Below are 22,561 nucleotides of genomic sequence, written 5' to 3'. Positions count from 1 at the left end.
TGACCCCAAGTAGGGAACAGAAGACAAAGATGGAATATTCAGAAGATAGAAGCAATGTGGAGGTAGAATGGGATCTAACATACACTTAATTGGCTTTCTTGGAAGAGAGTTTAGAGGAAATGCAATGTTTGATGTTTTAATAGCTGAGGATTTTCCATATTTGATGAAAATCTAACCCACAGATTGAAGAAGCACAACAAATCCCAACTGAGATAAATTTTTAAAAAAATCAACACCTGGTCACATGTTAATTAAAACCAAAGAACAGTAGAGACAAAAACAAAAACAGCTAGAGATAGGACAGGTCACCTATGAAAGAAGGATAATTAGTTGGTGACTGAATTCAGGAAAGCAACAATGAAGGTCAGGAGAAAGTAAAATAAAAATTTCAATGTGCTGAGAAAATAACCATCAATCAAGAATTGAATAACCAGGGAAATTATCTTTCAAGAACAAGAATGAAATAAAGATTTTGTTCTAGATCAACATAAACTGACAAGAGTATCCTACCAACAGATCAGTACTGAAGAAATTTTCCTTCAGAAAGATTTCAAAAGGAAGATCTAAAATGGGGGAAGAAAAGAAGTATAGGAAAAACAGGAATGATTCTAAACAAACTATATATAGATAACATATTTATCATATATGCACTACATATGTATATGTAATATGTAAGGTATTATATGTAAAATATGTGTAATATATTATATATTGCAGGACTGAAAAAGCAAGATGGAATTAAATCATTAGAGAAAATGGCAGAAAGTCCAGAGGAGGCATTCTGAGTTAAACTGTTTCCGTCTATTTTCAAGTTAAATCTATACATTAATGTTTTTAAGTTAATTTCTAAAAGAAGAAAATTATACCCAGATGCTTCAAGCAAGTACAGATTTTCCATTCCAACAGAGCCCTGGAATCTGGAACTCCCTTGACAGGGCCTGGCCATCAAGAGAGGATTAATGGTTCCTGAGCTATTTATCACTTCTTGTGCTAACAAAGATTTTTAATTGCCTTCTCTTAATTACAGTGCTGTGGAATTTCTCAGATCTCTTCAGAACCTAAATGTCCTCCCACCAACAGCTTCTTTCCTACCTTCCCCAAGTGTAATTTCCACCAGGCAAATGCTAGTTCCCTTCTTGAAAAGCAGCCAGGTCCTGCACATTGTCCAACCACCTCTCCCGCCCACCCTCTCTCTCCCCGAGCGGTGAGCTGACTGAGTGCCAACAAGTCACCCACTGCAGAACGTGAAAATCTGCAGAAACACATTGCAGCCAGGGCCTCGGGAGGCGGAGGCAGGGCACCTGAGTTCAAGGCCAGCCTGGGCAACTTAGGGAGTGCTTTCCCAGCACCGTGGGCTGGATCCCCAGCACCACGGCATACACACACATACACACACACACACACACACACACACACACATTATGCTCCCTCAGTGCCGGCCTCCCTTATCGTCCCACAGCGTTTGCTCTTCAACTTTCGGAGGAGGGTGCGTGCTGGTCCTGCGGAGGCCAGCTGCTGTCAGATCAGGACCAGCCCTGGTTAGGTCAATCATGAGTTCTTGAGAGCAAACATAGACCAGAATGCTTTATTTAGTTTAAAACATCACAACCAAATCCACTTTGTCTGTCTGATACAGATTGGTGAGCAACCAGCGACAGGAACAGCTCAGGGCCGATGTCACAGGCAGGGCAGCCTCCGCTGGGCTCTTCCTGGGCACGTCTGCCCCTCTCTGCCCATAGTTTCTTCTGTGCCCTCGCTCTTTATTTCCACGAGGACATTTCTCGTGGGCAGTGTCTAACACCTTGGCTTTTCTTCAAGCAGCATAAGGGAGAAGCCATGTGTCTCTTCTAGTTCCTCAGAAGAAATGGGGGGTGCATTTACCTCGCCCCCAGCCAGCCCCACCAAAAAGCTCCAAGGAAGCATTAGCTGAACTTCTCCCTTTTCCCCTCCTCACACTAGAGCTGCCTTTTGTTTTCACTCAAACACGAATTTTGCCAGAAGAGATGCCAGGCTGTCTCTTCCTAAGCGGATCCCACTCCCTGGCCCAGGGAGTTTGTGTCCAGATGAAAGTTTGGCTCAGAAATTCCTCTTCAGGGATTCCAAGGCGGAAGCACCTATTCCCCAAAGCCCTTCCCCTCACTCATGGCTGCTGCACCTGGACCCCTCTGAGAGCAGGATGGAGCAGCAACAGGGCCTGTCTGCACAGCCGCTCCCCACAGCGACAAGGAGGAGCTGGCAGTTCAGGGCTCTTCTGGAGAGAGAACGGGCCAGATTCCAAGCCCGAGGACCACAGCCGTTGTGAAGTCCGAGACCTGGCCGTCAGATTCTAAAAGCCACCCCCTTAGGGGCAGACTCCTGGAGGCAGACCTCTGGAGGCAGACCTCAGAGCTTTCCAACCTCAGCTTCAAGTTCTGACATTGGCCCTGCCTCCATCCCAGGGGCATGAGATGATGTGCCAGGTCAGTCGTGAACGGTAACGTCTAGTGAAGTAAGGGACCGGTCAGGGCAGGCTTCCTAGTGCTCCACTCTCCTGCAAAGCCCCCCGAACCTCCAGCTTCACGCGCCAGCCTCCCAGGTGACTGGGAGGTAGACAGGGAAAGACTAGGCACTTTTTCTTCTAGGGCTTTAAGTATCTGGGCTGCTATTTCATTGAATTTAAATTTCTACGACTGTAAGTCAATTTCAAACTCCCTTTGGATTCTGGCGGCTCTTAAATCCAATCTTGGGAGGAGATATGATGTAGATTTTACTACTCTTGCCCACTCTGCTCTGGATCCTGAGGGGGGCGTGGTGCTGACTAGCAAGGCTAATAATCTGTGTGCTTTGAAAAATGATCTACATCTGCCATTTCCCCAATGGCCTCCTTTCTCTCCAGTCATGATCTAAGTTTTGCTCAGAATGGCATGGAGGGAATGAGAAAGTCACCTGCTATTCTTGTCGTCTGAGCTGAGGCTGTGTCACAACAGATCACCATTCTGAAAAGGGAGGGAAGCTCCTGGGGGCTCCTAACCCTCTCTCCCCCTCAGTCGTCCCTCCACTCCACTCTGGTAAGCCAGTCCAAGTCACCGTCAGGATGTGGGTGCCTCACCGCGGTCAGCCCCAGGGAAGTGGGAGGGCCCTCACCAGACTCTGGAAGAACCCACCCACTGCCCAAGGACACCTCAGGCCAGCCTTGACAGGGGCAAGACTGACCCAGGGCAGCACCTCCCAAAGGCATCCCATCAAAGGACTCTCTTGAAACCCAAGTCCAAGGTCACACCTTGGCTCCAGACCCCCCAATCCATCAAGGCAGGCCCCAGCGATACCTTTTAACCAATGGAAGTCAAGTCATTCTTAGGGTGAGGCAATGTGTGAAACACTGATCCAACAGGAAAGACCTACGGCTGGGGAGTCTAAGGATGGGAAGGGTCTGTGATTTCACCAGCGGGCTGATGTTTCTCCCTCTATTAGAAAGGTGTGGTGAATGCTAACCAGACCTGTTTCCTCAGCTTCTCTTGAAGGCTGCCTGAGATCTGATGGGATCATTCACATGACGTTTTGCAGACTATTAGAAATACATATAGATGTGCCTCAGGTTTGGGTGGCCGCCCCTTCCAATCCTAGTGTGCCCAGTCCCATGCCAAGTGCTGAACATGTACACTCTGAGAAGGGAGACGAGGGGCCATGGAGACACCTGCCCGCCCCAGGGAAGGTGGGCAGCAACACCCCGGAGCAGGGCTGGGCCTGGAGAGCTGGACATGAGCTCACACCAGCGTACATGGGAGCAGGAGTGATCACCTGCTGCTAGGCCTTGGCCACTGTTCCCCGCTGCCAACCAGGCTGACCTAGCGAAGCAACTCACCCGCACCTCCCGCCACCAGCCCCCACGGCTCCTCCAGCTCATTCCTGACTCAGCTGTGACTCACAGGCAGGCGCAGCTCCAGCAGGCCTGGGCCCTGCCACTCCTCCTGCCACCAGCCCGGTTCACCTCTCTCCAGTTTAGACTTTTGAGGACTGGCTTTCCAGATCACTGACTGAGCATGTCTTTTCATGGGATGACGGACAAACACATACATTTAGATATCAAAATAGTCCCATTTAAAGAAACTTTTGAATCTCTGGGTTGAAAGTTATTTATCCATAGCACTATTTCCTATCATGTGCATGAACTCCAGTTCGTTCTTGGGCCTGTCTCATTTCCCCTATTAAACTGTATGGTCCCAATGGAGACATGTCTTACACAGGACTTTAAACTCCAATAAAGCTGAGGGAGGAAGCTAGCATACAGGCACTTCCTATGCAGGATGCAGTCTTTGGGGAGATGAAAAAAGGAGGTGAGAGAAAAGCCTGGTATCCAGAAGAGCAGGCTTTGCCTCCTTTATTCTCCTCACCTCCTGTTCACAAACCCAGAGACAACTGCCTTTTCTCTCTGATGAGTGATTCCTGCAGCCCTACAGAGAACAACCTGGCCCCAAATCCCAGCACTCCACCACCCGCCAGGTTATTTCCACAGGTCTCTGCCTTTGCATTTTTTATTTTCTGTCTTTAGTTTTATTGTCTTTGAATTGCAGGCTTCCAATTTTAATAACTTCTTCCCACGGCTCCCCTCAACTGTCAACAACATCACACGTGCCCCTGGCTTCACAAAGCAACACATCTGGTCTCTGCAGCTGGTGCTATGGGGCTCTTTGGTGGTGAGAAGCCGGGCACAGTGCTCAGTTATAAAGACACAGCAGCCACTGCAGCCAGCTACCCAGTGCTCTGCAAAACGGCCTGAGCAAGTTGAAATCCAAGGTTGGTGACATTCTCCACCTGAGCTGGAGCCCAGACAGACCAGACTGAGGCTTGCTGAGGTCAGGGACATTGGCAAGTCTAAAACTCAGCACCAGGGTTATGGCTTGTGTCTTCCAGCCCTTGGAAGTGCCAGCACTGGGCTGAACTGTCCTCTGGGTTCCTGTAGGACAGGCCAAGCGATCTGAAGTCCTTTGGTAGGCCGTTTCTCCTCTGTGCAGTGGTAACAGCTCATCCTTCTGACCCTCCCTGGGGGGCTTCTTTGTAACATTGTACATGTAGGACTTTGTGGAAAAGCCATGAAGAACAGGAGCTAGTGGAGTGGTACTCTGGAGGTCCTGGCAGATGGCTCTGCAGACCAAGAAGGGGCTGAGCAACCTTCTTCAGAGGTTGTCCATGGACCCACGCACAGGAAATGGACCACTGCTGGGTCGGCAGACAATGAGGTCAAGCCTTCTCCTCCTGCAGTGACTCAGCCAATCCCGTGTTCCATCACCGCAGGGTGAGAGGCTGTGATGAAAGTAAGTGGAGGCTGAGAGACATACAAATTTGGATGGAGTGATGGATTCAGAGCAGAACATGCCAACAAGAGTCAGCTTTGTCTTTGAAGAAAATGAACACCTAGGGTGCACCAACTTCTCATGCTTCGAGAAGGGATCAGCAGGTGGGACCCGGCTCAGCCTGGCCATTCTTCTGTCAGTTTTGGTTGAACTCTCATGTCTGCAATCAGACATGATTGTGTAGACAAGCTGTCACACGGGGGGACAGGGGTCACTAGGCCTTTCTCTCATCATGCAGCAGGATAGTCTAGGCTCCTTCTCCTGGCGGTGGCTGCAAGGTTCCCAAGAGCAGCAAGAGAGGACAAAGTCAATGCATGAGGACTTTTCAGTCTCTGCTTATGTCACATTTGTTACCAGGCCATTGGTCAAACCAAACCACAAGGCCAACTCCAAATTCAGGGGTGGGTAAAAAGACTGCCACCTCTCAGTCAGAAGGGAAGAGTTCGTGGCCATTTTTGCAACACAAATTACTAAATCCAAAGGGTCTCACTTTGGGATTTAGACAGAACCTATCATCTAGGCAAGAGTAGGAACAGGAAGGTCTCCCTCCTGATAAAACAATACCCTTTACCTCCTAAAGCATCCTCAGCGGCAGCCCAGTGATGCCAAGTGATGCAGGCTCAACCCCACAATGGCAGAACCAGGATGGAGAAACAATTTATGGCAAACGAGACCCAGGAGGGACTAGCGGCATTTGTGGGGAAGAAGACCCACATGTAAAACGTAAGGAGGTCATTTATTCTTTTCCATCTTGCACAACTTATTTCTCCTTTTCTCTCTCTTCTCTTTCACGTGTGCAAATTAAACATCTACCAAAGGCACCTGATGACAACTCTAATCAGAGTGCAGACAGGTGGGGCTCTGTGTATGGCACCAACCTGTGGCAAGTCCAGGAGAGCAGAGGAAGAGAAGAGCCCTTAGGGTCCCAGACTTAGATGTCGACAGGTGCAGCAGAAAAAGAAAGAGCAGTTTATGTCCTCAGAATGAACAAAGAAATACCACTTAGACAGGTTTTCAGAATGGTACACTGTTTTGTCACTCAAGAATTGATCCAGAACAGCCACTTCTATGATAGTCTGGGAGGTCACTGTCACTGAGATCACCAAAGGCTTTCTGATTTTAGTGTAGTGACCGGGAAGCATCCGGGTACAAGGCATATTTTGCCTTGAAATTATCTCCCCCCTCCCCCAAGCAGGCCTTCTAATGATAGTAAATTCTTCAGTTGCCAGGCATAGCTCGGGAGGTACAGAAAAGCATTCTGTAGGCACAGGAAATTTCTGGAGATTAGCACTCCAGGGTTAACTCTTTCAGACTTGGAAATGAAGTCCTGGCTCCACTAAGGAAGGAGACTGGGCAGGAGAAACTGGGGGAGAAACTCGGTGTGCGATGTTTTTCATGTTTTGTCTTCTTGATGAGCTTCTCAAACTAGCTGGAGGGGCACTGAGGTTTGGAATCAGCCTCCTGAAAGGCTGCCTCCTGTCCCCTGCTGAAGCAGAGATCAGCAGATCTTCCAAGGTGGTGGCCAGAGAAGGTCCTGGCCTGCTGGCTTGTGTCTTGTTCCTGTAGTCTGTGTCTGACTTCTGGTCATCCAGAGATGTCTTGAAAACATCAAACCACAAGGGACATCCTGGTTGGAAACTCACTCTGGGGAAAAACAGAAAGAGTCCAACATTAAACCAGAAGATATTTGAAGAAAGCAACTATACAGGATTGGTTCACTGGGCAGAGTCCAGAACCCATTCAGAGCCAGCCACATCTTGACTCTTAGGACACTTCAACAGACTTGTGTTGATGTTCCCAAGCCTCAAGGGGGGGGGCTGAAGCCAACACACATCAGACAGAACTTTGTTCCATGGCTGCAGAATAATTTACCACCCCCTTAACAATAGCTACTGTGCTTACAGCATGCCCCCAACAGCAAGTGAGGACAGGGTACCACGGACTTGAATCCCTGAAAGCTTCCTTCCTACTCACAGTACTTTGGTCATAGCATTCTTCTATTTAAAGAACAAAAGACAATTGTTTGGAGGGATTAATGATGTCTCAAGCCTCTTGTCTGCTGCTATCCCTTCTCCCCATACTCCACCCTAAAGAAAATCTCCAACTAGGACTCCAGATAAACAACATGGCGGGGAGATGGGGCACCTGGGCATGGAGAGCTGTCTCCAAAGGCAAGGGTGGGACCCCACTGTGGACAACTGGAACTGTCCCCCAGTGTTTGAGGTCTCAATTCAGCGGCTGAGGGATAGAGTGGGCTGTCTCTGCACTTCGCAGTAGAAAAGGAAATAAAGAACTGGGCAGCTGGGCAGGGACCAAGGACTTCCTTTACACACACGAGGCACAGTGCACAGTTTACACTCGATAAAATGTCAAAGGTGGAAAGACAAAGCGACCTGTCCTTGGTAAAGAGCAGGGGCTCCTGCCCTTCTCTGGATGGGCTCTTTCAGGAACTTACCCTCTTCTCTTCCCCTCCCAGAGTGGGCCGGGCGATGCGGAGCCCCGCACTTACAGGTCCCTGACAACTCGCTGCCCCTGACGCACAAGCCCCCGACGGGCCTGCGGAGGCGCTAGACGCTCCTTAAACGGCCCGCCTTCGCTTTCTGCCCTTCCTAACGCTGCAGGGCCACGTGCTCCTCCCTCGCCCGGTCGACCTGCCCCGCGGCCCGCCCCGCGCCCGCCGCGGCCCACCGTTTTCTTGGCGGGCTCCTTCTTCCTGCGCTTCTCCGAGCCGCCGTGGTGCGGCAGGTCGCGGCTGCGCCAGGACGGGCCGCGGCTCAGCTCGCGCTCGCTGTAGGGCGGCAGCGTGTCGTCGGGCTCCAGCTCCGCGTCGCCGGGCCGGGGCTCGTAGGCGGCGGGCGGCGACCAGGCGTAGTAGGAGGCGCTGCGCGGGCCGAGCTGCGCGCCGCGCCGGGCGGGCGTCTCCAGGCTGCCGCCGCGGCCCGCGCCCTCGGGCCGCTCGGGCGCGCCGCCCAGGTACGCGTGCTCGTACTTGCGCGCGGTGCCCGGCGTGCGGCTCACCAGGCGCGGCAGGGGCGCGTCCTCCGGCCAGCCGCGCTCGGGGTCCAGCGGCTCGCGGCTGCGGCCGCGCCCGTACAGGTCCTCCAGCGGCCCGTCCTGGAGGAGGCCTGTGCGCGCCCGCTCGAAGCGGCCCCCGGGCCGCGGCTCCAGGCCGTTGCCGTCGGCGCGGCGCCGCGGGCCGTAGGAGTCGGCGAAGGCCGCCAGCTCGTCCATGGAGACTGCCGGCACCCCGGGGGCGAAGTTCTTCCGCGACAGCATCTCGGACTTGGAGCGCTGCTGGCTGCGGACAGAGGAGTCGGGGGTCAGTGGGCCGAAACCCTGCGCGTGCGGGGCTCGGGCTGGCCTGGAAGCGCGCCGGCTCCTGGGCGCCTCCCGGCGTCCAGCGAGGGCCCAAACACGCCTCCTGACCGTTAGGGTGTGCCCTGGTCCACGGCCACGCGTCCCATGCCCCCGGCTCAACACCCCTGCATGCGCAGCGCACACGGCTGAGGCCCCAGGAGCCTCTGCATTGTTTCCTGGCGTTCGCCGCAGCCTGTTTCTCCATCGAGCCAAGGTCCAGGTTACCTCTTGGGCAAAGGAACCCCCTGCAGTTGATGAGAGTGAGAGGCAGTGGACTGTCCTTCAAGGTAAAGGGCAGTAGATACCATTTAGGGGGGCGCGCCCCACGAACTGGGTAAACTCAGCCTCGGTGTGCTTGGTCTTCTCACCCTGGTAAGCGCCTTAGCATCTGGAAGTTTGCCTCCCCAACCTCAAATGGGGATATTACTGGCGGCTGCCTTCCAGTCATGAGAATCAAGTGCAACTTTATACAGTGTTGGCATTTTACCCTCACGCAACAAATGATCAAAACCGATGGAGATGATCGCTGGGAGTTTTTAGAGGTTGTAGGATAAAATGTATCAGGGCAGAGCTACGTGAGGGTTCATTAAGGGGCCCAGAGCTCACATTTCAAAAGGCCCCGGATAATCACCTATACACATGGAGAACCAAGGTTAATAAATGTGAGAAGGGAATTCCCCGCGCAGAGTAGAAAGAGACCCAGAAGCAGCGACAATGCTGTTAGACAAGTTTCAGGTCTACCTGCTTCTGTTCTGCCCCCTGGCGGCCATCACCTGTGCCGGAAGCTCTCCCGATCTTCTTTGTTGTACTCCACGGCTGAGGGTCCGCGGCTGGCCCCACTGCTGCCTCCCATGACACCCGACCAGTAGTCAGGATTGCTCTCCAAGTCCCCAGACACAGGGAACTGCTTGTTCCGCATCTGATGGTAAGACTGGCGGAAGCTGCTGTCCTCTTCGTGCAGGGAGCTAAGTTCTGAGATGGTGTTGTTATCTGCAGGGACAAAACCAGGCATGACAGATTTCTCCATGTTAGATAGAAGGGAATTCTGCCAAGTGCTGAGACCAGAGGCTCAAGAAACTCCTGGCTGGGGGCCTCAGTCCTGTCCAGGGTGGGCTGTAGACCTGTGGGTGGGGTATTCTGGGCAGCAGGAACTGGCTCCAGTTGGAAGCCTACCTGCTTACTGAGAGGGAGGATTCCTGCCTCTTCTTGGAACAGGAGAACAATTGTTTTTGTTCCACCTAAGGCTGACTTCCCAGAACTCAGGCTCCCTGCAGCTGGCCTGGTACATCATCATCCTGGTTCATGTGTTTTTCTTTATCCAGTATAATTCTGTGATGAGCTGTGATAATCCCAGTATGTTGGACCAAAAGAGACAACAGGAGAGAGAAAAGCCACATGTGACAGGATCTTCCCTACTTTGGCCACTGCCAAGATGGGGCCTTCAGAGCCAGTACTGCCCCAGGCCTTAGAGGACTACCGTTCTGCCTTCCTTCCATGGAGCCCTTCCCCACACAGCAAGAAGCCCGCAAGGTCAGGGGGAGTGCATGCTAGCATCTCATGCCAGCCTTAGTTCACACTCACCCAAGGCATCTTCTCCAAATGGCACCAGGTCCACTCCCCAGGCCTGGAGAGACTTCTTCCCCTGGCCAGCGAGCATGCCAGTGTGTGGCCATGATGGGCCAGCCACTGTTTGGAGGTGTGGGAAGGACAGGGACGTGGGCTGCCTGAGGGTCCATGGACTCTGTGCTCCCGTCCCAGCTAATATGCGAGGGTGTGTCTAGTCACAGCTTCCTCATCTCCTAAGTAGCTTTTTGCAAAGCACTTGTGAAAAAAGGATCAAAACCACAGTCTGGAAATTAAAGGGGGACGGGATGCTGTCAGAGAGCTTTGAGATATATTGAATTTCATTTTATTTAAAAAATAAATTGAGCGAGCCTATTTGTAATGTAACAGAATCCATTTGTTTTCTAAGATCTTGTTATTAGGACTTTGAAAATATTATTAAAAACAATATTTACTAGGCTTAAAGTCTGGCTATTGAGCAAGATGTAAGCCAAGATAAGATGTGGGAAGCACAAACGTGTCTCCTGTCCCCTCTGGTTTTCCTCTCTGAGCTCCAAAGTCCTGGGAAGAACACAGAATTTTGCACAGCAGTGAGACAGGCACCCCCCATGCCACACCTCCTAGCCTTGTCTCACCAGGGACACAGCCTTTACCGTGACTGCCATTAGGTTCAATCATGTGATCAGTTGGTTTTGAATTATAATCTGATTTTTAAAATGTTTCTTCCTCTCAAGGAGAATGGAGTAGTTTCTGCTTATGTTAAAGGAAAATAACTGAGATACTTTTGATTAATCAAATCTAGACTGTTCCCTCTTGTGAGTCCTGTGAATTCCAATTTCCTAGGAACCATATAGAATAAAAATTTAAATGCACCAAAGTGAGACCATTGTAAAATAATGTTGTTGGCTCAGGACTTTCCTTAAATTTCAGAAAACATGACTTCTTTCATCCCTCAGGTAATGAGAGCTATCTCTGTTTCACCACTCCTAGAACAAACTTTCCGGGATATGAATTACACTAAAATTGCTGCCAACTGAACAGAGACATCAACATCCCCAGTTCAGAGGCAGCCAGTGAGGTACTAGGACAGGATTAGGCAAACTGGAAAGCCACTGGGCTTTGTGAGCCACCACCGTTACAACCACTCAATTCTACTGCTGAACATGAAGCAGTCAGAGATTATACGTAAGGGACTCAGGGGATGCCTGTGTTCCAATAAAATTCTACTTATAAAAATAGAAATTGGAACATCTTTGGAGCGGGGGATATTGTTTGCTGACCCCTGCTCTAGAATGTTCAGGCTTAAAACATCCCAAGGGCAACCCACCACTTACAAGGGCAAGGCAAATAAGGGCCAGACTGCCTGGCAAATTCATGAGCCTGCCCTCAAACTCCCAATTCTTACAGAATCTATGACTCCCGGCTTACTCTGAAACCATGAGATCCATGTTATAATAAGACTTCCAAGATTGCCCATTCTGTGACCCACCCTCAGGTTTACTTTGCTCTTCAGGAACAAAACCAACCTTTCAAAGTAAGGTTCACCTATTCCACTTCACCTCCATGCATTTGTTATAATGTTAACCTGCGGATTCCAATGATCTGGGCTTCATCCCAGCACTGGCCCTGAGTACTGATGCTGGCCACTTTTCCTCTCTGCATCACTGTCCTCCTCTGGATTCTACAACCTCAGAGTCCTTTCCAGTTCCATCAGTCGGGAGTCCTAGGAATGAGGAGTCTGTGGTCTCAAAAGAGACTACCATAGAGAGCTACCCACCATTAGCTCAAAAACTTGTAAATATCGTAAGACTGGGAATCAGAAGACCTCGGTTCTACTCCTGCTTCTGTCACTGTCCCCCTATGGCCTTCTGTTTCCTCATCTATAACTACAAAAGTTGACCAGGCAGTCCCTAAGTGACTCTGAGATCTACCACCTTCTGACCAGCTGAGCCCTGGAGACCATTTTAATCAAGCCAGTTAGGCACCACCTGGACAAGAATCCGTTCTTCAGTTTTCATGTTAGTTGTTGACTTTCTCTCTGAGCTGTGAGATTCACGGAGTTCCCGCCTGGGCTTCTCCTTGATCCCTGACTCTGTGTCTGGCCCTCCAGGATCCATGACAACACTGCTACAACTCGTTCGTCAAGTGCAGTGACATCTGCATCCCTGACGCTCCAATCTGGAGATGGTCTTTTTATAGTCAGCGAGGTGGGAGGATGCAGCAATGGCTGCAGCAGACGGGCTGGATTTAGAATCGCAAACTGGGTGGAATATGTTGTCCTTCATCTGAATAAAGCTCCTGTAGTCTGGGACTGTTTCCCCAACAATTCCATCAAGTCTCTCTTCGGTTCCAAGAAGAGGAGGGTTCAAAGGAAGCATGTCCTGACCTCACCGCCAAGCCTGCCAGCACCCTCTGGTAGTCAGCCATCCCCGCAGACCTGCTCTGTTCTGCATCCCATGACAGACAGTAATTTGGAATCTACCCCAAAGAATCAGCTCCGTCAGCTGCAGAGTCTGCAAGGGCTGTGCGTAAGTTGGGGTTGGGGCCCTACCACCTCCAGACTTGGTAATTAAAAGTCCTTTGAAGAGAGGAGCAGCCTCTTGCCCAGCCCTCATTGCTATGGTTGGGCATCTGGGAGGAAAGGCAGCTCTCTTTCCCAGAGTCACTTTGCTAGGCTCTTCTTTTACTCTCACGGAGTCGAGTGGGAAGCTCACTTCAAGACTGGGCCCTTCATGCTGGAAAAGAACTGCTGCTGAGCTCCAGATGTTAAGTCATTGTTGTGCACGTCCTTAAAGGGGGCAGGGGGATGTGTTCTAATAACCCTTTCTAGCCCTAGGACTAAGAAGCCACAGCGCTCTATTGAGTATTCTGGCTGTACCCTGGAGACACCCAACATAAACCAAGGGTGTGGGACTGCCCTACTCTTTGCCCCAGAAGCCCCTTCACTCCCTTTGGTGAACCAGAGCTGCCAGCACCCCAAAGGCTCTGGCTCTGCAGCCCCGTCGCTGCCCGAGCAGCTACTCAGTCCTGCATCACACGGAGCACATAAAACCAACAGATGCTCACATCTGCCTCTCATCCTTCTGGCTGGGTCAAACTGAGCCAGCTCCTTCTCCACATAGTACAGGACCTTCATGGAGTCTCTCTCCTTGTCTGCTTGGATCCGGTAACCTTTGCGAACTGTTGAGAAAGCACAAGAAGGTGAGCTAAAAAAGGAAGACATGAGGTGAAGGAAGCAGCCGTCTCACCAGGCAGACTTGGTTCCCCATGATAACAACTCCTTTCAAATCACCCAGAGATCACGATCGGCACACACGGGCCCAGACCTGGGACCCCCTCTAGTGGGGGGTGCACTGGAACGCAGACCTACAGGTCGACGACAAACTCCCAGGCAGCATAGTATCATCATTTCCGCTGGTGCTTCCCGTCTTCTGAGATCCTACAGCTCCACTTAAGGCTCGTCTGCTGTACACGTGTGAGTTCCATGGGGGAGGGGAGGTCTACACAGACCTAGATTTCTAGATTCAGGACACTTGTCGCCCCACAGCCTGAGGCTCGCACCTCCCCTTGGTGGGAGGAGCACAGGTACCCAAACATCACCTCTAGCCATCTGGGAGATGGCACAGGCCCTCCCTAAATTGGGCGGAGGGGCGCCTAAAAGCTAAGATTAGATTCTAGACTCCACGCACAGTTGTGCACGACAAATGTGACACACATGGTTTCCAACCATGGCTCCACTTCATTCCTTAGCATTTTCCTTCTAGGAAAAGGAACACCATGTTTTAGACACGATTAATTCAACCTGCAGCTATGTGGTTACAAACAGATGCTGTTTTCAGGGCTCAATAAATACACAACTAAAGCAGGAGAGATGCACCATCTCCTGCCTCTCCATGAGGCATCGCCAGGACTGCGTAAGCCCTGGACCACTCCAGTCCCACCAAGGACAGTCCCAAGTGTGGTCAGACATCAGCAGCCTACTGCACAGACAGGAGAAGCAGGGGGTAAAAGAGGCAGGAACGACGGAATGGGGACAGAACAGCAATTGGAAGGAGATGCACAAGCCACTGAACATGTGCTGGTGCTGTGCTAAGTGTCTGCTAGGTACTCCTGCCTCGCACTGCCCGAGGCCGCACTGCTATTATCCTCATCGTGTGGTTGGGAACCTAGGAGCTCAGGGATTTCACCTCTTCTCCAGGAATGACCTGGACTGACCCAGGGCATCCTGCCTCTGAGAGTCTAAGGAGGAGAGGCAGAGGAAGAAGACAGGTAAAACCCAGAGCAGGGCTGCTTTCAGGTGAGCTATGGGTTGTACAGTCGGCAGCTTGGTCCTGTCTTCTGGTCAGTAGGACCATACGGCAGATGAAAGGAGCAAGCCAAGCCCCAGGGACCCTGTTCCCAAATTGGGGCAACACCATGGGGAAAGCACAAGAGTGCATTGGCCTCCAGAGGAAATCGGCTTGACAGTCTCTGGACACGCTACGCTGACTATAGACGAAGCTCTCTCCATGGAAGATTAAAATAGAGAATTCCACAGCCCCCTAATCCCAAGCCAGGCACTGAAGGCAGAGAAGCCGCCCACACACCCATTTGCAGGTGCACTGATTTTCTACATGAGAACATGCTGGGCAGTCCACAGCCACCTCAAATTGTGAAATAGAAGGGAAAAAAGAGAAAAAAGTTAGGAGTCTCAGCACGTGATTTTCAGTGGTTTCTCCAGGGGTTAGATCCATAATCCTTATGTGGAAGCAATTATTAGCAGAAATGTGTTTTATTTATCAAGCTATACATTCTCCCATCTCTGCAGAGGCGTTAGCAGAGTAGTACAGACAGTTCAATTAAAATGCAATTATCCCACGGAGTGCTTCGTCTGTACCAGGCAGCTCCGTCTGATGATGAGGCTGGAATCGGGGAAGGGGCATGCTGGAGGCAGGCCGCTGCTGGTTCTCGGAGGGGCCTTGAACAAACGCAGGCCTGCAGGACTCGGTTTCCATGTCCACAAAGTGCAAAGGACACTTTCCACACTTCCAATCATCGCTGAAAGAAGAGGGGACAACTGAGGCCCAATCAGAGGAGCACCAGCGGCTCTGTTATCACGCACGAGGGGCGGCTCAGATGTCACCTCACCCAAAGGGCTTTCTTTGATTCTCAGGGCTGGAAAAGTTCTCTCTCTTTTTCTGCTTTGACATTCTTGCTAATTTACGAGTCATTTAGCTGGAACTTTTATTGTGGCCTCAATACATTCTAGTTTGTTTCAAGTCGTTTATATAATTGCCTCATCTTCTCAAAGATTCCTGAAGGAAAAGAATCCTTATCATTCAGTCTTCCCGCGCCTCCCTGAGTGTGTGCTGGGTCCCTGCCAGCCTGGGAATGGGTGGGGATGTGGGTCCTTAGGAAAGAGCACTTCCAGTACAGTGTCCATCCATAAACTACAAACTGTCTGGAGAAAAGTACAAGGGGCCTCTGTTCACCTCCACGTCCCTACCACTTGGCACAGAGCCGGCACATCACAGACACTCAAAAGCCCGGGTGTTCAGAGAATGCATGCATGAATGAATGAATGAATGAACGAACGAAAGCATGAATGAAGAAAAACTGAGAGCAGAAAGCGTAGTTCATGGATCACAAGCTATGGCATCAGCAGCCATGTGGGTAGGTGGTGTATTGGAGAATTTTGATCAGGAAGGGAAAGGCTTGAATGGTAGCCTGAGGGAGCAGTAAGGTTGGGATGTTTTGTGGTTATCAATTCTAGCGATTATTTCCAAGTAAAGAACTCCAGCGTGTTTGCAGGACCGAGGGAAGGCGCTGCTCCACCTGCAGCCGGGGCCCATCCAGGAGTTCTCAGCGGTGAGACACTGATATGGTAAGCATTCAGTGGCACTGGGATGAGGTCACATGGGGGGCCGTCGCCACATGGAACCAGCTGTCCCCAGCAGAGAGGCAGTCATGCCGAGCAGCAGCTGGAGGAGCTTCGGTTAATTGCAACGTGGGCTGCAGCTTAGATTGTTTTCTGTGTCATTATAAAAATTGCACTCCTCATCATGATACAGATTCGAGCATCTGTGCATAGGTGGTCAGGTTCTGAAAAGTCACAGTGATTACAGCCTCAAACAAAGAGGGCAGTTATTAGGGTTTGGATGTGAAGTGTCCCCTAAAAGCTCACGTGTGAGACACTGCAGGAAGGTTCAGAGGAGGAAAGATTGGGTTGTGAGAATCTTAACACCATCAGTGAATTAACCCCCTGACAGGGATTAACCGAGTGGTCACTGAAGTGGTGGGTGTGGCTGGAGGAGGCGGGAATTGGGGCCTGGCTCTGGGGTGTACATTTGTAACTTGCAAGTGGAGTCTCTCTGCTTGCTCATCACCATGTGTGAGCTGCTTCCCTCTGCCACCTTCTTCCACCATGATGTTCAGCCTCGACTTGAGCCCCGAGGAATGGAGCTGGCCTTCTGTGGACTAAGGCCTCTGAAACTGTGAGCCCTAATAAACCTTTCCTTCTCTACAGCTGGGCTGATCGGGTCATTTAGTCACAGTAGCAAAACAGCTGCCTTAAGACAACAGTTTTGTCTCTCCATACTGGCGTGATAGAGATTCCACAGTGCCAGATCCTTCCAGCTTTGACTTCTCAGTCGCAATTAGGAATTCCTCTAATTGGTCAAAAGAAGACAGGGGCAAAGTATTGATCTTTAGACTTTATGGGCATCCTCCATTTGGTTTTGGTAACCTAAAATTCTAGACAATTCTCCCTTTAAAAGGTGTAGGATTTTGTTGGTGGTTGTGCTGTCTTCTTTAATGGTAAGCTACAAACTGGGCTGGATGGCACACTAAATCATTCTCTCATCCCAGAGAAACTGGCTCTGTGTTGCCCACGTGCCCAAGAGAGAAGACCTCCCCAGCTCCTCCTCTCCTCAGAGAGGAGTCTCCTTTCTGACCCCACATCACAGGTTTTTCCATTTGTGGCCTCGTAACTCTTACTCACTTTATTTCCATCACAGTTCCCAGTCACCTCTTTGCTAGGCTCTGCAGCCCTTGAGGGCAGGGAAGACTTGTAGGCACTCATGAAACATTTCTTGATTTGAAAACAGAGAATGGGATCAGACTGATTTTCACCTGTAACTTGAAGATCATAGAACTCTGATATTTTAATAAGAAATGTCACAGACTGTTGGCCAAAGCCAACAGATCTGGGAAATGGCTCTTTTCCTGGTGATGTTTCAGTTTAGGTCAATGGCTGCTTTATTCCTGTTTTCAAGTCAGGTCTGGCCCAGCCTTTGCTTGGGGTGGCACTTTATACTTCTCAGTTATCAGCCTTGCCAGCGTGGACTTTGCTGGAGAGGGGAGGCAGGGATAGTCCCTCTGATGTCAAACCACGATTTCAAAAACTCTTAAGGGATTGGATGCTTTTGACCCAATTAAGGATCAACTATTTTTCAGCTAATTTCTGCTTTGCAGTCAAAATCCAACATATAAAACTTGAGAAAGAAGTCTCTGTCCTAGACTTCCATGCACGTAGCCCTGTTCTTCCTGTCCTGTCTTAACGAGCTTAGCAAGGCTGGTTATGGATGGTGGAGCAGCTGCCAGATTCCACCCCCAGGGTGAGAGCAGCTCAACTGTGGGAGAAGTGATTCTTAAAATTTGCATATCTCTGTATACATACAGCAGGCATGTATGCATATATAGATGTGTGTATATATAGAGACACATCCTTATTAATTTTGAAAATGACATTTCAAAACCCTACTCAATTCTTTTCCACAAAGGATGAGTGGAGGCCCGGGAGACTGAAATCAAGTGGGTTAGAGCAGGACAGGAGGGGATGTGGAGGCCAGGAAGGAGACGGAGCACTAAGCAGGTAGAGGTGATGGCATGGAGGACCAGCTGCAGTACAGACAGGAGAACGAAGCAGGCCAAGGCCATTCGAGTACAATCTGGAGGACCTGGTGACCACGGGGTGGGGACTGAGGAGGAAGGCAGGGGTAGGCGAGCGTCCCTGTAGCTTGGTGACTGGGTGAAGATGCCATCCCTGAGACAATGAGGTGGACAAGCAGCAGGTGGACCCCATTTCACAGAGACTGGGGTTCATGGGCCTGCAAGATGTCAGGTGGAGAGGCCCAGGGCAGCTGGGATGGGACTGAAGAGAGGCTGGAGTAACGAGTGGGCGTCACCAGCATGATGGCGGGGAGTAGAAAGGACTTCCCAGGAGACACCAGCGGGCACAGGGACACCCACGTCTGGAAGACACAGAGGAAGAAGAGCCAGCACCCAGGGACGGGAGGGAGAGCTGCCCGTGTTCAGAAGGGCAGGAAGGTGTGTGGGCAGGGTGTGCGGACGCAGGAGCATCCAGCCGACAGAGCAGTCGGGCACCTGGCAGGGCCGGGCCGCGGAGAGGTGGAGAGCACGGCGAGATGGAGTGAGTTGAGGGCCAGCAGGGAAACGGGCACTAGTAGTCAAAGCTCGCTAAGAGCTCCGTGAAGAGGAAGGGGCCGGTTCGTTCTTCAACGGGTGAGGTTCGATGCACCCTGACTGCTCACGGGAAAGGTACTGAGGGAGGGAGGAGGGAGCGGAGGGCTGGGAACAGGTGTGGGGCGGAGGCCAATAGAAAGGACCCTCAGGAAGCTGCAGGCGGGGTCCTGGACAGGAGGAGGCCAGCTCCCTTCCTTGTATGGGAGAAGATCTCCGGTAACTGCCAGGAAGCTCAAGAGAGGGAATCTGGTCCCTTCTCCCCCACCCACACAGGAACCAACGGAACGGCCTCTACACGGCTCCCCGAAGAAGCCTTCACCCTGCAGTGTTCCGAAGAGTAGCATATACACAGGTAATCTGAAAAATTGCTGTGCTAGCCGATTACCCTGGAATTGAGGTAGCATGCAAATATAAATAAAGCTAAACTTACATTTTTACAAATGAACATTTCTTAACATTGTACTGTTCTCTATGGAACAATCTACATTGGCTTAAGCCACCTCTTTAAACGGAGAATTAGTCAAAGGCCAACACTAATGCTACCTTGGGACCATGAGCATGAGATGTGTCCATGGGGACCGTGACAAACTAAATCCTGACTCCAGGACACGATGATGGCATGGGCCAGACCGGCTCTGACTGACTGGTGGCCATCTTTGCTCTGTTTCTGGGCCAACAGACTCGAACTGTGTTCCTTTTCAAGGTCAATAGTTATGTAGGCCTCTGCAGGAATGGGCATGGGGAACGACTCTGGCCAATAAAGCTGCTAGGTAGGGAGGAGCTCTTGGGAATTTTCTCTCACTCTTGGGAAATGAGGCACAAGGATGAAGCAACCTTCCTCTCTCTCTGAATGCACTTCATACCTGAACTACTGCTACCACCGATGGATCACGAGGGCAGCCAGCCGTGGAGGCCAGGGGATGTGCTCAGATGAGAGCACCGATGGTGAGAGAGCTAGTTCTTTCGGGGACGCTCCAAACTGTGCGGCCAGCCACTCCTGGAGCTAACCACCTTACTTTGGGATGTCTCATTATGTGCAATGATACACTTTTCTATTTTAAAAGCCACTTCTAATTGCAGTTAATGTGGCAGGGTGGGACCAAATGACTAAACTGCAACAACCAGGCACTCAGGAAAGGCTGAAGCCAGGAGAGGACAATGATCTGCCTCGACGAGTGGCATCACTTAGGATGATGAGCATTAAAGGGAAGAAAGGGCAAGTGCCAGCGGGAAGGGGGAGAAGAGACTAGGGACACAGGGAAGCAGCAGATGAAGAGGGGACAGTCCCCGCAGTAGCTCTTCTGCCCACTCCATCCTCTGGGGACACAAAGAGCACGGTTTACCTCTCTCATTTTCTGTGTGTCCTTGCTCATTAACTTTCACCCCTCAGTGTGTGACTCATTCCCTGTCTCAGACGTCAGGATTCCACTAATAGTTCCAGGGAGGGAAAAACACAAACACTGATCCCTCACCGAGGACACGCGCCCCTTCCAGGCAGGCGGTGGGCTGCACACCCGCCCAGAGGCCCGCAGCACGAGATGTCTGATTCGCCAACCCTGGTGGCTCATGGAATCTAGGAATTTAAAAATCACCTTCTGAAGCTACCAGACACAGAGTCTCAACCTCCTCCACCCTGTGATCCTGTTCAGGTGCCTCCAGGAAAGCTGCACCTTGACGCCTCTACCTCTCCACCCTCCCCTGCCCGTGCCCACACTTCTACCTCTGCACAGATTCATCAGGCCCCAAAGGAGCTGATTGTCACCCAGCTTGACTCTCCTGGCCAGTGCGTCATTTTGGCAGTGGCCTGGACTACGAGACAACTCGGGGTGTCTTGAGACCCCTGTCCCTCATTCTCCAAAGTCTTCCCACTTCTTTCGAGTTCCTCTCAGGCTCACCCCTGCTGTTCAACCCCCAATGTCTCCATCGTAACCCCACCAACCACTGGGTCAGACCTTGGCTCATGGTCTCTGGTCCCGCTCTCGCCCCCTGCCCTGTCGCTTGCCACCTTGCCACCCCACGCAGGAATCTGCTCGCCGCACTCCTGCTGGCTCACACGCCAAGCCCAGCCCTCTAGAGGGGCTGCATGGCCCCTCCATCTCCTTCCAGGCTGTCCAGCACTCACACCTGTCCTCCCAGCTCTGGGCTTCACCACACTGGCCGTCCTGCTCAGCAACCCGCTCACTTCCCAATCTGCTCATTCCTCCAGGCCCAGCACAAACCAGGCCTCCTCCTAAAGGTTCCATAACAACTCCAGCTCTTTCATGGTTGAACCGAGTGCACACCAGCATCTGAATGTCATAATCAGGGCCCACCTCTGTCCCTGCAAGACCACGCTGCTTGTTAGAGCAGCCACGTCCCGTGTATCACACTGTCCTTCAGCGTGCCATGGACAGTCCCGAACACCAGGCAGGGGTGGAATAACTATCTAACAGCAAGATCAGCATTCAAGGAGTGCCTCAGCTCTTTCTCCTAGTCCTCCTTACCGGGCACCTAGGAAGGAAGCAGGGTCAGCAGGGTCCTCCAGCCTGGGAAAGCCCAAGATGCACTCCAAAGGATACCGGACGTGGCCAGAAGGACCCCACTTCTGGAATGCAGATAACTTTCCAAAAGATACATCACTGAACAGACTGTACTTATCAGCCAGGAACTGGGCAGGGGCCAAGGACAAGCCCCGGGCAGGGCAGTCTGGAACTACGATTACCACTGTGGCTTCCTCCTGTGGAGTCACTTGGTGCCAAGGGAGGTGGATGCGGCTTGTCCATCAGCATGCCAGATGAGGGGGTTCCTCCCAAAGGGACAGAGGGGATGGAGAAAGGGCCAGGGACACCGGAGACAGAGGGAGGGTACCCGGCCTTGGCCGCTTTCCCTGCTTCGTACACTGTGGAGGAGATGAAGAGCAAGAGAGATTACATTGTCCCACCCTCCACAACCCTCACACCAGAAATCCCTGAGGACACTCTCAAGGGAGCTCGTGGACATGTGTGTCTTCTCCTAGGACCAAACTGACCCAGCAGGGCCACTCTGCACAGGACCACTCAGCTCCACCGAAGAGCAAAAATACAAGGGATTTCCGTGCTCAGTACCTGACATAGGTAAATATGTGGTCCTGGAAGCTGTCACAGCAGCGTCCCCAGGTTCAGCAGCCCACTGTCTGCAGACTGCCTCAGGCCTCTGAGGAGACCTGGCACAGGGCTGCTTCCAGGAGGCCCAGAACCTCTTCTGGAGAGGGGAAGAGAGCAGTGGGTTGCCATGTGGCCCTGGCTGGGTGACTTCAAAAGTCAAGCAAATGACCTGAGGCCTCCTAACACTGCTACCCCTACAGATACCACAGACGCACAGTGTGCCTCTCTCTTCCAGTGCGTGTCTGGCTTGTGGTAGGGATGCCAAACTCAGTGCCTATGTGGGCTTGGCTAGTAAGGTACAATTGAATCCCCGCGGGACTAGTCCCTGTTGGGTCTTGTTCATCATGGGAGTAAAGGACACTCATCAGGGGCTGCTGGGTGGTCCCCAAAGGCCACGGTTTGCACACTGCATGTAAAAAGAGGAGGTTCTCTACATGGGAAGAGAATGACCAAAGGTTCCTCTGGTTTGAATGGCTGAGGAGAGGGTAGAGCTTCTCCACGACATGGCCAGCTGCCGGCCTTTCATTGGTAATGTCCATGGACTCCAAGCGCATGTGAAGGTGTGGATGAGAACACGGAGGCAGGCATGCAGGGGCTGAGGAGGATCCCTGAAGCCGGGGCTCCAGCAGAAGATGGGGTCTGGGATGACCAACATTCCGGGTGGAAGGAAAGGAGGTGGAGGAGGACTCGGGTGCACGGCTATTGGATGGAGAGGTGACGCACCTT

General features: G+C 51.6%; 1 protein-coding gene across 1 annotated transcript in view; it reads right to left on the bottom strand.

Moving 5' to 3' along the window:
• Window positions 1-1,588: 1,588 nt before the first annotated feature.
• The window catches only part of Ildr2 (immunoglobulin like domain containing receptor 2), a 56,958-nt gene continuing 35,985 nt past the window's right edge, over window positions 1,589-22,561 (bottom strand). The window contains exons 7-11 of the mRNA XM_047519996.1: window positions 21,415-21,591; window positions 13,317-13,430; window positions 9,461-9,677; window positions 8,019-8,628; window positions 1,589-6,974 (exon numbers count right to left, since the gene is read on the bottom strand). Of these exons, the coding sequence (XP_047375952.1) occupies window positions 6,939-6,974; window positions 8,019-8,628; window positions 9,461-9,677; window positions 13,317-13,430; window positions 21,415-21,591 (1,154 nt within the window). The 3' untranslated portion in view covers window positions 1,589-6,938. The remainder of the gene's footprint in view (window positions 6,975-8,018; window positions 8,629-9,460; window positions 9,678-13,316; window positions 13,431-21,414; window positions 21,592-22,561) is intronic.

Source organism: Sciurus carolinensis, chromosome 12 (assembly GCF_902686445.1).
Source record: "Sciurus carolinensis chromosome 12, mSciCar1.2, whole genome shotgun sequence".
In the NCBI taxonomy this organism is placed as follows: Eukaryota; Metazoa; Chordata; class Mammalia; order Rodentia; family Sciuridae; genus Sciurus; species Sciurus carolinensis.
The sequence above is the reverse complement of the archived record's forward strand: the minus strand, read 5'-3'. Positions and strand labels throughout refer to the sequence as shown.